The sequence below is a fragment of the Corvus moneduloides genome, chromosome 15, assembly GCF_009650955.1.
Source record: "Corvus moneduloides isolate bCorMon1 chromosome 15, bCorMon1.pri, whole genome shotgun sequence".
NCBI lineage: Eukaryota > Metazoa > Chordata > Aves > Passeriformes > Corvidae > Corvus > Corvus moneduloides.
The window spans coordinates 1,466,268-1,478,458 of NC_045490.1; the positions used below are offsets into that span (position 1 = coordinate 1,466,268).

The 12,191-nt window shown below is 49.5% G+C and overlaps 1 protein-coding gene across 1 annotated transcript; it reads left to right on the forward strand.

Annotated features, from left to right (window-relative positions):
• The first annotated feature begins 860 nt into the window (after positions 1-860).
• Positions 861-11,060, forward strand: IL12B (interleukin 12B). The gene is made up of 8 exons (XM_032125287.1): positions 861-1,004; positions 1,869-2,282; positions 5,254-5,338; positions 6,208-6,483; positions 7,256-7,373; positions 8,296-8,489; positions 9,225-9,370; positions 10,581-11,060. Exons 3-8 carry the CDS (start codon positions 5,254-5,256, stop codon positions 10,701-10,703), a joined length of 942 nt encoding a protein of 313 aa, XP_031981178.1. The 5' UTR covers positions 861-1,004; positions 1,869-2,282; the 3' UTR covers positions 10,704-11,060.
• The last annotated feature ends 1,131 nt before the right edge of the window (positions 11,061-12,191 follow it).

Here is a 12,191-nt window from a genome sequence, read left to right on the forward strand (position 1 = left end):
ATAGGATCATATCTAGAATTACAGACAAAGAACAGTGTTCCCTTCTCAGTGCCACTGCAGTAAAAACGATGGGAACAAAACTTGATCTTTGGCATGAATCTGCCAATGGACATCCATGGAAAACCAGCCAGGGGCTGAAGGGAATTCCTCAAAAAGGAATCAGACAGATTATACACTTCTTATAATTATTCCTTTTCCTTAAGTTACACAGGGGTTTTTCCTGGATGGGAGTGATTTCTTTGTCATTCCAAAATGCAAAAACCCTAAGAAACGGGCCCTTTCTACCAAAAAGGAGTTTTTCCTGTCACTGCTGGCTTGCTGTTGTGTGTTATCCCAAAAGGGATTCTGGACACTGCAAATTCTCTTAAATGGGAACAAATTTGTGCCCAACCTCTGCTCAGCCTGGGCTCTTTCTCCCTCGTGCCCAGGGCTGCACTTACAGCAGGAGGGGAGGGGGTCACTGTTCCCTGAGCTTCCTCCTGCTCCTCATTCCAAGGAGTCCCTGGAAGGACAAGCAGCAGAATGGAAAAATTGTGCCCAGCACAGCCTCCTTTGAGTTGCCTTCAAAGGCAATCAGGGACCGGGATCAGGAGGGGACAATTTTGTCACCTGGAATGGTTTGGATCCCTTTGGAAGTGCCTGGAGCTCCAGTTTCTCCATCCTATCACTGACACAGATCTCAGGTGAGCAGTTCAGTGGCTGCCGGTCAGTTCTGTCTCAGGAATGGATCAATGTGCCCCTCGGAGCCAGATTCAGCATTTGGGATACGAAGGGAACAGCTTTTCCCTGCTAGAGGCACCGTTCAGAGCTGCTCCCCGAGCTGCCCTCCCTGGAGCCCCGCCCGCACCCAGCTCTGCCGGCTGCTCTGGCACAGGGAATTCCCGTGTTTGGGAAGCAGGTTGGGCACTCTGGGATCGGCAGGGAGTCACCAGGGCCACCTGGGAATGCAGGGCCTGGGGTTGTGTCCTGTGGGATGGGAAGGAGTTACAGCTCAGCTGCCAAAGGTGAGTGTGACCCTGTTCAAGACACATTTCTTGCCTGCCCTCAGCCTGGAGTGCCAGGACACAGAGAATGGCTTCCCACTGCCAGAGGGCAGGGCTAGGTGGGATATTGGGAAGGAATTGTTCCCTGGGAGGGTGGGGATGCCCCTGGATCCCTGGCAGTGCCCAAGGCCAGGCTGGATGGGGCTTGGAGCAGCTTGGGACAGTGGGAGGTGTCCCTGCCCATGGCAGGGGTGGAATGAGATGATCCTTAATGTTCCTTCCAACCCGAACCATTCTGGGATTCTACAGCAGCAGGAACAGGCTCCATCATTCTGTTGCAGGGTTCTGGCACTGCAGTTCCTGCACTGTGGGAATCCTGTCCCTGGAAAGCAGCTGGAATTGAGCTGTGTCTCCCCATTAATTCCTAAAGTCTGTCAGGTTGAGTTTCAAACCTTTTTTTTTTTTGCTTTCATAAGCAGTGTGTTTTGGTTTGCCTGGCAAATAATGAGAATTGAATTCAATTATTTCACAAATAATAAAAAAAATCCACAGAAAGTCTTTCCTCATTTTCAAAGCCCATGTGGGGCATGGGGCTCTTCTTATGCCTGAGGTCTAAAAGGAACATCAGGTTCAGATTATATTTTAAAACTGCGGCATAATAATGTGCAAACATCAAGGTTTATCTCTAAGATAGAACTAATTGTTAATTTTTTGGTTGACTTAAGCCTCAATTAAGAGAACAAACACAGCTCGAAACCAGCAATTAAAACTTAATATTCCCTTTCCTTCTGATTGATGTGGGAACCAGGATTAGAGGTCATGTAATTATCTCTCTCATGCTTATCAGGTAGAAAGAGTTTTAGTTTATTGAACTTTCTCTTTCAGGCTTCATTCTGTATTTCCCATCAGACACTTTTGGAAGTTGATTTGGTGTCTTTTCACTCTTCCTCTGTGATGAAGAGACAGAATGAGAGAGAGAAAACCAGTGAGAAAAGGAAATGACTGGCAAACCATTAAAGGTCGTTAAACAATCTCATAATTTCATTTCCTCCTTGAAGTTTACCTGGGACTCCCAAATATTTTTTTTTGGCTGTAGCTGTGGCCCAATGTAAAATAGGAACTGGGGCCGTGTGTTGCAATCCTGTGGCTATTCAGCAGCGAGGAGCACCTCCCCTCACGTTGGGAGCATTTATAAGGCACCCCTTTCCTCTGCAGACTTTGGGACTCAGGACTTTGTTTCCTCCACACCACAGAGCCAACCTTCAGCTGCAGCTCCAGCCCGAGGCTTCCCAGGAAACGGTGAGTGCTCCTTTCTTCTCTACTCAGCTGTCAGATAAAATGAATGACAGCTTAGAATTATTTATGTGAGCGTGGATTTAAATAGGTTTTGGGACATTGTCCTCAGGGCAGTATTTATGTACTCATAAAGTTTAGCACATGATGTACCCATGTCCATGCTCCTGGAGCTGTCACCTGTGTCACCAGGCAGTGACAACCCTTTTATTGGGCCAATATTGGTGTCTCTGGGCTGGCAGCATTGCCAAACTCCTTTTATGGCCATTCTGTTCCCTTGGCCTGGCCCTGCCTGGGGCTGGGACTGGCCCAGATGAGGTCCAGAGGTCCTTCCTGACAGGAATCATTTGGAGATTCCCGGTGAAGGAATCCAGGCTCAGTCCCAGCGCTCAAGCTCCAGAGCAGCGGGGACACGGAGGGGACACCAAGGGACACTCTGTCCCTGTGCCCCTGTGCTCAGGTGAGACCCCACCTGCAGAGCCTCCTGCCCTGGGGTCTCCAACATCAGCAGGACCTGGAGCTGCTGGAGAGAGTCCAGAGGAATCCACGGAGCTGCTCCCAGGACTGGAGCTGCTCTGGAGCCAGGCTGGGAGACCTGGGGGTGTTCATCTGGAGAAGGGAAGCTCCAGGGAGAGCTCAGAGCCCCTTCCAGGGCCTAAAGGGGCTCCAGGAGAGCTGGAGAGGGACTTAGGATGAGGGATAGAGGGACAGGACACAGGGAATGGCTTCAAACTGCCAGAGGGCAGGGATGGATGGGATATCGGGAAGGAATTGGTCCCTGGGAGGGTGGGCAGGCCCTGGCACAGGGTGCCCAGAACAGCTGTGGCTGCCCCTGGATCCCTGACAGTGCCCAGGGCCAGGCTGGACATTGGGGCTGGAGCAGCCTGGGACAGTGGGAGGTGTCCCTGCCATGGCAGGGGTGGCACTGGATGTGCTTTAAGGTCCTTCCAACCCAAACCATCCTGGGATTCTGTGATTCCCTGAACATATGGAACTGGAACATCCTCATCTCTGAAGTGCTCAGGAATTCACTGGTGGTGTTGAGAAACTGAGCTTGTTTCTGATCAATTTTTCAATACAATGTTGAGATGGGGGAGGGGGTGCTCTGCCACATCGAAAACGTGAATCATTTCCGTACAAACTTAAAGTGTTTTCATCGAAAGCCTGAGTCATGAAGCTTCTCTCTCAAACCAAAAGAAACTTTTCTGTCCTGGAGGTTTTAATTGTGATGAATGGAAGAAGGCACAAGTCCCATTCCTCTCCCCCAGTCTGAGCTGTGTTTTGATGTTCAGTTTCAGGTTTATGAAGTGTGGTGATGAATTTCATGTTCCTGTGACAGAAACCAGCAACTTTCAGAAAGTTGCCAAATGAATCTTTCTGTTGGAAATTCCAGCTAATCCTGCCTGAAATCTAAGAGTGCAATGAAGCACTGCTAATACAATATGATATATTTTAGAGCTCTTTTCCAACCTAAATTATTCTGTCATTTCTGTCCAATGATAACTGGCTTTTCCCTGCCCCTCATGCTCCTCTCTGAGCTCAACAGGAGCTGCTGCCTCTCCTGGACACTCTCCAGACACTTTATTGTAGCTCCTCCATTAAGAGCTGGGTACAAATCCAAAGGGCACTGGATGATTTGTGACCAGGATTTAGGATGCTCAGAACAGCAGGAGCTGTTGGGAACAGATTTGCCCACAGGAACCCACTCTGCTCTCAAGGAATCAGGAGGGCTACTCCCCTTTCATTACAAAATGAATGGTTTGGGAGGCAAAACCAACTCAAACCGCTTAATTTTGTGCTTTTCAGTTGCATTCAACCTCCAGCTGTAGTCAGAATAGGCCTTGAGATTATATTCACCATCTCTTTCTTTAAGAGATTCTATTTCCCTTAATTTGATTTAATCTCCAGTTAACAAGGTCTGGAAGTGCAACTGAATACCTGTCATTAAAGGTTTTATGTACCCAGTAGTCGTGACAATATTTGGCAGAGGTGTTTGGTGTTTCGTGGAGAGCTCTGGTGGTATTTGGAACAGATTCAGGATAAATACACATTTATATGTTGGGCATATAGCAGCAGTGATCTCCATACCAGCCCTTCCTGCAGACAGGGCTGTGCCACTGAATCCAGGAGGACTTCTGTCTGAAATTATTCATAAAATTAGATTGTGTGAGATCAGGTGGATATTAGAACTAGAACTAGAACTAGAACTAGAACTAGAACTAGAACTGGAGCAGTCAGGCAAGTGCTGGCACCAGCTCTGCACTGATTACTGTCCTGCTGTCACTTGCTCAGAGATGACGGAGACAAAATCCAGCAAAACCCTTGAGCAGCTCCTTGGGTTTATCCACAATCCATTGTTTTAATGGAACTGCTGATGAGCTGAACCAAACTCAGGCTTTGGATGGGTGAAACCTGATGTCCATTGATCCTTTAGTGCAGTGCCTTGGTTGTGGGGAATAATGGAATCATGGAGGTTGGGAAAGAGCTTTGGGATCACCAAGTCCCAGCTGTGCCCGATGCCCACCTTGTCCCTGGCCCAGAGTCCCGAGTGCCACGTCCTGACCTTCCTCGGGCACCTCCAGGGATGGGCACTCCAGACCTCCCTGGGCAGCCCATTGATCCTTTCTTCCAGTGCCTTGTTCATGGAATTGGCCTCACTGGAGCAGCAGGGCTTTTCCTGCACGAGGAGTATTTAACGAGGGACCAGCCCAGACCCACTCACACAATTCCCGCTGAGTGATTCCTTCTCTAAACTGGCTTGGGATGGGAATCCCAAGTGGATCAAAATCTTGGCTCCAGCTCCAGCACAAACCTGAGATGAACACTTTAATGCAGTCCCAGAGCTCTCAGAATGGGAGGATGTTTCTCAGCCCACTGGGACTGAATTTGTGTCCTTGTCACCCTGCCCAGCCGCAGCCCAATTTTGGAGCACACTCAGCCAACCTCAGTGAAGTTTAATAACATTTTTTCCCCACAGATGTCTCACCTCCTCCGTGCCTTACTGTCCTTGTTGTCCTTTGCTGCCCTACTGGAAAGTGCCCAGTGGAAACTGCAGGAAAATGGTAAGGAAGTCTCTACTTAGTCAGACCTAAAACTCTGGAATTATAATTGTGGCCACGAGCACAGGATTTGTTAACTCCAGTTTCTTAGGCCAGGGCTGTATGTTTATTTGTTTGACAATAATTAATTGGAGTTAATGGAAAAGAAATTTAAATGTCTTTAAATGTCCTCCAACAGCATATTTGCAATATTTGCATTATTTGCATTAGCAACTGTTTTATTTCCCATTCCTCTCCTCATGTTCCGAAGTCTTAGTCACACAGCCTGGATGCAAAACCAGCCTCCTGTGCCTTAGGGAACAACCCTAAAACAAACAAGGGAAGAATTAATTGTGAAAGTAACACCTAAACCCAGAAGTAGTTTATCAACTTCTCTGGTAAAGAAATTAAATGAAAATGAAGGCTCAACAAAAACAAACAATTCTTTTGAATGATTTACCAGAAATTGCTAAATTCAGATTGTCTTCTCTTTCAATGACTTTTCCCCGTATTTTTACATTGAAAAGAATATTCATCCTGGGGGTTCCCCAGGAGGGATTTAATGCTGAAAACAGCAAATCTGTTTGTCAACATTGAGAGTAAACTTTGAGTTTGAAGATTCACTTTGCCTGTGTCCATAGGGAGCTTGGGAGACTTCCAAACTTCCTAGAGCTGAGTATCCTCTGCCAGTTTAGGTTCCACATTTGACAGCTTTCTTAGTGTTTCTCCTTTGTGGTAAAGCCTTAAAGCTCCTTTTCTGGTGCTGAGAAGGTCCCAGAGCTCACTGGGATTCACCCGGAGCTCCCTGGAGGCAGAGCTGAAGGAAAGGGCTCAGCCCAAGCTTCCCCCTGGTCTGTGTGAGCAGCTCCTGATTTTTCCTTGGCCATGGCCAGTGTTTGTCATAGAATCCCAGTGGAATGCTGAGGCCCCAGCCACCACAGTGGAGCTCACCTGTAACACCTCTGAGGAGGCAGTTTACTGGAAAAAGGACTCGGAATGGAAACAAGAAGGGAAGACTCTGACTGCTGCAGTGAAGGAGTTCCCAGATGCCGGCAACTACACCTGTCTGAGCCAGGAGAGCCATGAAGTCCTCGACTCCAACCTCCTCCTCATCGCTAAAATCGACTCCAAGGGGCAGATGATGAGGTGGATTCTGAAAAGCTTTCAAGGTGCGGCCCTAAAATGCTGGGATGGTCCCTGCTCAGCTTTGTGCAGGCTCTGGGAACACCTGGGAAATGTCCTTGGAAAAGGGTTCTCTTCAAAGGCTTTCCTGACAGTGGCAGGCAAATCATCACTGCTGTGGCTCTGGGCAGTGCAGCTGATGAGCAGCACAGGAATTGGGTGCCATGGGATTCATCTGGGGTTCTCTAGGCTGATAGGGTGGAGGGATGGGAGGAATTGGTTTGGAAAACCAGGGCTAGGTGACAGGACCCAAAGGAACATCTGCAGCTGCGCCAGGGAGGACCAGGCTGGATTTTAGGGAAAGGCTCTTCCCCCAGAGGGTGCTGGGCACTGCCCAGGCTCCCCAGGGAATGGGCACGGCCCCGAGGCTGCCGGAGCTCCAGGATAGGGTGAATAGGTTTGGACACTGCTGCCAGGGATGCCCAGGGTGGGAGTGTTGGGGGGTCTGGGCAGTTGAACTCCATGATCCTTGTGGGTCCCTTCCAGCTCAGGAGATTCCATGATTCAGAGATTTGACAGAACCAGGCCCTGACCCAGGTTTGAAGCGCTGTCATTTGGGCCTCTCCATTCAGGGCTAACCCTGGGACAAGCCTGGGAAGTTTTGCATTTTCTGCATGAACCTCACTCATCTGTGTCTGATATTTGAGTCTCTCATGGTACTGCCGGGGAATCGGTGAATTTAGGAATTGCTGTTTTCTCTCTGCCTTGGCCATTTTGGCAAAGAAGAGTAAATAACTCCTGGTTTCTTTCTCTGTCTAGAGCCCAAGTGGACATTTCTAAAGTGTGAGGCAAAGAACTACTCTGGAATTTTCACATGTTCCTGGATGACAGAAAATAACAGTCCAAATGTGAAGTTCACCATCAGAAGCCTGAAAGGGTAAGAGCTTGTACTTTCCTCCACACCCTCACAGAGCAGCCCTTGGTGTTAGTCTGGGCAGGATTTTAGGCTGTTAGGGACATGCAGAAGGGGAGATCTTTTTCCAAGTCTGAACATCCCCAAAATGTTTTGAGTCATTACTGGGATAAAGTTAACTTCCTAAGGGCATGGAAGTCACTCAGAAATGAATAAAGCCTTGAAAACAGAATGAGTCCAAGTGGGCTGGAGTAGCCACTGAGTAACTTAAGCAATAGCAGAACCGTCGGTGCAGGGCAGAGAGGAAGTGGAGCCAACCCAGAAAGAACGAGAGCTCGGGTGCAGAGTGGAGTGGGAGGCTGCCCCCACGGCAGAGGCACATGGCTCCAGGCAAGGCTGTGCTGAGGAACCCTGCAGAAACCTGCAGGGAAATGTGTGCCGGGAACCCTGGGGGGATTTCCTGCCTCCCACTGCTCGGGGGGTTCTCCAAAACATGGAGTGCTTCAGCAAAGGTCACTCCAGTCTGCTAAAGGAGAAACAGCTGCCAAGGGGTTCAGTTTGCTCGGAGCAAAAGTAGAATCAGACTCAGGTAGGACTTTGGTAGCTTTTGGTGTGGACACTTCTCAACCCTCATTTCTTCAGCAAGGTTTGGGAGAGGGCCAAGGGACGAAGGAGGATAGTGGAGCTTGCCACAGGATGGTGGCGTTGAGAAACGAGGTTTAGGTTACAATATTAATTCCTTCTGCTGAGGCAGGGCTGAGGTGAGGCTGTGGTCTGACATTAATACATCCCACAGCCCTGGGAACGGGACAGCTCCCACTGAGCCTTTTCTGCAGCTAAGTCCAGGCAAACCAAAACATTCCCGTCCCAAGCACATATTGTTGTGGTGGCAGCACATTCCCAGGACAAAGCAGCATTCCCAGTGCTTCTCCCTGCTCTGTGCCAGCCCCCAGGGAGACGTGTCCTGCAGCAGCCCCGTGCCTCACACCGAGGGGGCCCTGACCACGTACACGGCCCAGTGCCACAAGGAGAACTTCTGTGCCTTTGCTGAGGAGCACCAGCCCATCGACATCTTCCTGGAGGTCATCGACGAGGTGGAATATGAGAACTACACCGCCAGCTTCTTCATCAGGGACATCGGTGAGTAGCCCAGGAGTGGGGGTTAATTCTGAGCTTTATTTTGCTGCTGCCAGTGGAACTCAGGGTTCAGCCCAGCCCTGGGAATCCCTGCCCTACCCTAAATGTCCACCAAGCCCCAGTTACAGGAACAGGGGATGCCAGGCTGGAGGAGGATGAGGAAGTGAAGCAGCAGCATCTTCCTGGCATGTGACCTCCAGCACCCCGACACTCCCAGCTCCCTGCATGTGTCCAAAGGATGGACATGGTTGGAAAGGGCTCTGGACAAGCCAGAGAATCACCAGTGACCCAGCAGGCTCTGAGAACTGGTTCAGGCTCCTGACCCATTCCTACATTTGGGCATCCAGGGCAGGTTCATAGAAAGGGACAGGACTAAGACAGCTCTGAGTTGTGGCCATGATGCCACAGGGCACAGGAAAATGAGGCAGCATCCCAAAGAAACAGAGGTTTTCCTAAATGCATTAATGGTCAGCAGGGGCTAAAGATATTCCTGTGTGTCCAGCAGAGCCCTCTGCAACCCTCTAGGCCAAAAAAAGAAGGATCTTATCCAGAGTGAGTCTAGGAATGTGCTTAATTTCCCATAAAAAGCACCCAAGGCAGTTCTTACCAATGAAAGCTACTCCTCTCTTAACCTGGAGGCTCCCGAAGCTCGTTCCCATAAAACCACCACCAGTAACACACCAGTATCTGATAGGAAGTTGTTAATGTGAATTAATCCCTCTGTGTTTTCTCTTGCAGTAAAGCCTGATCCCCCCCAGTGTCAGTACGTGGCCACCAATGGAACAGTGACCTGGACGTACCCCAGAACCTGGAGCACCCCAAACTCCTACTTCCCTTTGACCTTCAAGGTCAAAGTTAAAAGCACAAAGAGACACAAATACCAGGTAGAAACACAACATTTGGGACACAATTTTCTTGCTTGAACAGTATACATAATTTAAGTTTTGTATGCAAGAATAATCAATTAAAGTTAAAAAAAAAAAATTGGTGCTGACCCCAAATGTGGCAAATTCTGTCCTGAGAGGAAAAGCCCTTCCCAGGTCCATGAGCAGGAAGATCCCTGAGGTAACTGAGGACAGAAAATCCTGCCCAGCATTGCAGAGCTGTGTTTACTAATTCATTCGGAGGCTGTGTGGGGCCTCATGTGGGAAAATCCCGATTTCCAAACTCAGAACCCCAGGATCCGTGTGTTCTCGTGTGTTGTTCGTACCTGGGTAGCTCAGACTTCATGGGTGAATTGGAAATAAGGGATCAGTGACTCATCTGGAAGCATTTCTGTGGAGAGTCTGGTCTTTTGCCCCCGATTTCCAGTTAATTCATGGAGTTAATTAACTGTGTCAGTGTTAAATCTCCAATGTGTGTCCAGATTGCTCTCGGACACACGATGGCCTGGCTTGGGAAAGAACTGGGAAAAACCACTTGACCACAGGGCAGTTGACCACTGACGCCCAGTGCTGCCTTTCCTAGGTCCAGCACTCAGGAAAGCAGACATGGAATGGTTATCCCAGTTTTCCGGGGGATTAAACCAAAGGCACCAGGGAATGTTTTCCTCAGGGGACGGGATCCAGCCCGGACCAGCAGATGGGGCCGTTCCCCCGATGCTCATTCCCTGATTTCAGCAGCACTGGCTCCTCCGATCCCTTCGGGAGGGAAAGGAAGCTGCTGCGTCCGGGGATGCTCCTTGTGCCACCTCAGCCCTCAGTGGGAATTTCAGCGATACTGAGGGGGAGCAACTTCTGGTTTTTAGGGTTCCTGTTCTGGGAAGAGAAGGAAAAAGAGAAAAACCCAGATAAATAAACGGCCCCTTTGTTTAATGAGTGCTTAGATTTGGGGGTTGGGTCATTTAGAGCACCCAGCTCAGTGGGGTTGGGTCATTTACACCCTCAGTGGGTTTGGGTCATTCAGAGCACCACCCTCAGCGGCGCATGAACTTTTCAGCTGTTTCTGCTGAGCTCAGGTTCTCCCAAGCCGCAGGGCTTTGGGACCTGTTGGTTGGAGCCTCTGGGGCACCAGAGCCCGGCGGGGGCTCGGTGAGCCCTGCCGGTGCTTTGCTGGGTGTTCCGTGCCCCCTGCCAGCGCTGTCGCTGTCCCCAGGTGTATGACACCGACGAGCAGTCCGTGCAGCTGCCAGCCCCCGGGCCAGCAGAGGTGTCGGTGCAGGCCAGGGACCGCTGCTACCTCTCCTCCTGGAGCGAGTGGTCCTCGCTGTGCAGGTAAGGATGCACCGAGGCGGGGCGGGGAGTCCTGCTCTGAGAGACCTGGGAGAACTCTGATGGAAATGGCCTTATTTTACAGATAACCAGTAGGAGATCCCGGGAGGGTGGCACAGCGCTCCTAGAGACAGCAAAGAACGAATTAGCACAAGAACAGAAGCACAGTTAGAAGAAAAGTTTGCGTTTGAGACTCTTAAGAAGCCATAACTTATCTTGCTTTGTAATAGTTGAATGTGGTCCTGATTTTGGCAGCTCTTAAATTCCCCAGACTCGAGTCACACCTTTAGCATCCATCATGTTACATTAACATGATTTTGACAGGTTGCTGGCAGCTATTATTGTATGTCCTGCGTATTATTATTGTGCCTTTATTTATTTCATATTTATTTCATATTTATTTCATATTTATTTCATATTTATTTGTTTGATATTTATTAGTGTGATGTTTATTTATTTATTTATCGATCTATTCAGTATTTTATTTATTTATTTATTTATTTATTTGTTGGCTTGCAAGGCCAGTGGATGGCAGTTGCTGTTCAAACCATTTCATGTGATAACTTATTTGGAAAGTCACTTCCTGAAAGAACTGTTTAGCAATTCCATTATTTAATGGTTTAATTATTTGTCTAGTCGATATTCATTTGTATTAATTTCTGTGGGACTGTGCAAGCACAGAAAGCCTCGGCTGCCTGAGCAGCTGGGTGTGGGGTATCCAGGCCATCCCTGTCCTCCAGGATATTGGAGTAAGGAAGAATTGCAGGTGCAGAGCCCTGGGGATGATTTCTGCTGCCCTGTGTCAGCTCTCTGTGCCCACAGCTGCTGGTGCCCAGCTGGAGAACACTCCTTGAGAGATCCATGGAGCTGGAGCCAACTGGGAGCACTGGGAGCACTGGTGTGAAGGCAGCTCTGAGCCTCCTCTCATCCCTCAGGAACATGAAGGGAGCTGGGAGCCAGGAGCTGCATTTATCACCTCCTGAACCACCTCCCCTCCTTCCACTCCTGAGGCCCTTTTCCCATGGTCCAGGGGTGCCCAGGGCATCTCCTGCAGTGGAATTTCGTGGCAGTGAAATGAATTCCACAGGAATGGCACAGGGCACAGGAGTCAGGAACCCCCAAGGGCCCCAGGGCAGCTGGAACTGCACCCCCAGTGCATCAGATTCCCCAGACCCCAGCTGGGAACTGGTTTTTGTAATTAAATCAGATTTTAGAATAGAGATTTTTATAGCCCACTTTGCAAGTGTTCCCCACCATGCGTTGGGGTGTCCAGAGAACCTCAGGGAAAACTCCTCCTGTTCTGAGCTGCTGGCAGAGCGAGTGCCCAGCTCTGGAAGGAAGCAGAAGCATGAGTTGAAACCTTTGTATTTTTCATGGACTCCTGGAATGGTTTGGGTTGGAAGGACCTTAAAGCTCATCTGTTCCACCCCTGCCATGGGCAGGGACACTTCCCACTGTCCCAGGGTGCTCAGAGCTCCATCCCACCCGGCCTTGA

Coding starts and splice junctions, on each gene's coding strand:
- IL12B (XM_032125287.1), top strand. CDS start 5,254: ATGTCTCACCTCCTCCGTGCCTTACTGTCCTTGTTGTCCTTTGCTGCC. Junction 5,339..6,207: donor GTGGAAACTGCAGGAAAATG/GTAAGGAAGTCT, acceptor GGCCATGGCCAG/TGTTTGTCATAGAATCCCAG. Junction 7,374..8,295: donor ACCATCAGAAGCCTGAAAGG/GTAAGAGCTTGT, acceptor GCTCTGTGCCAG/CCCCCAGGGAGACGTGTCCT.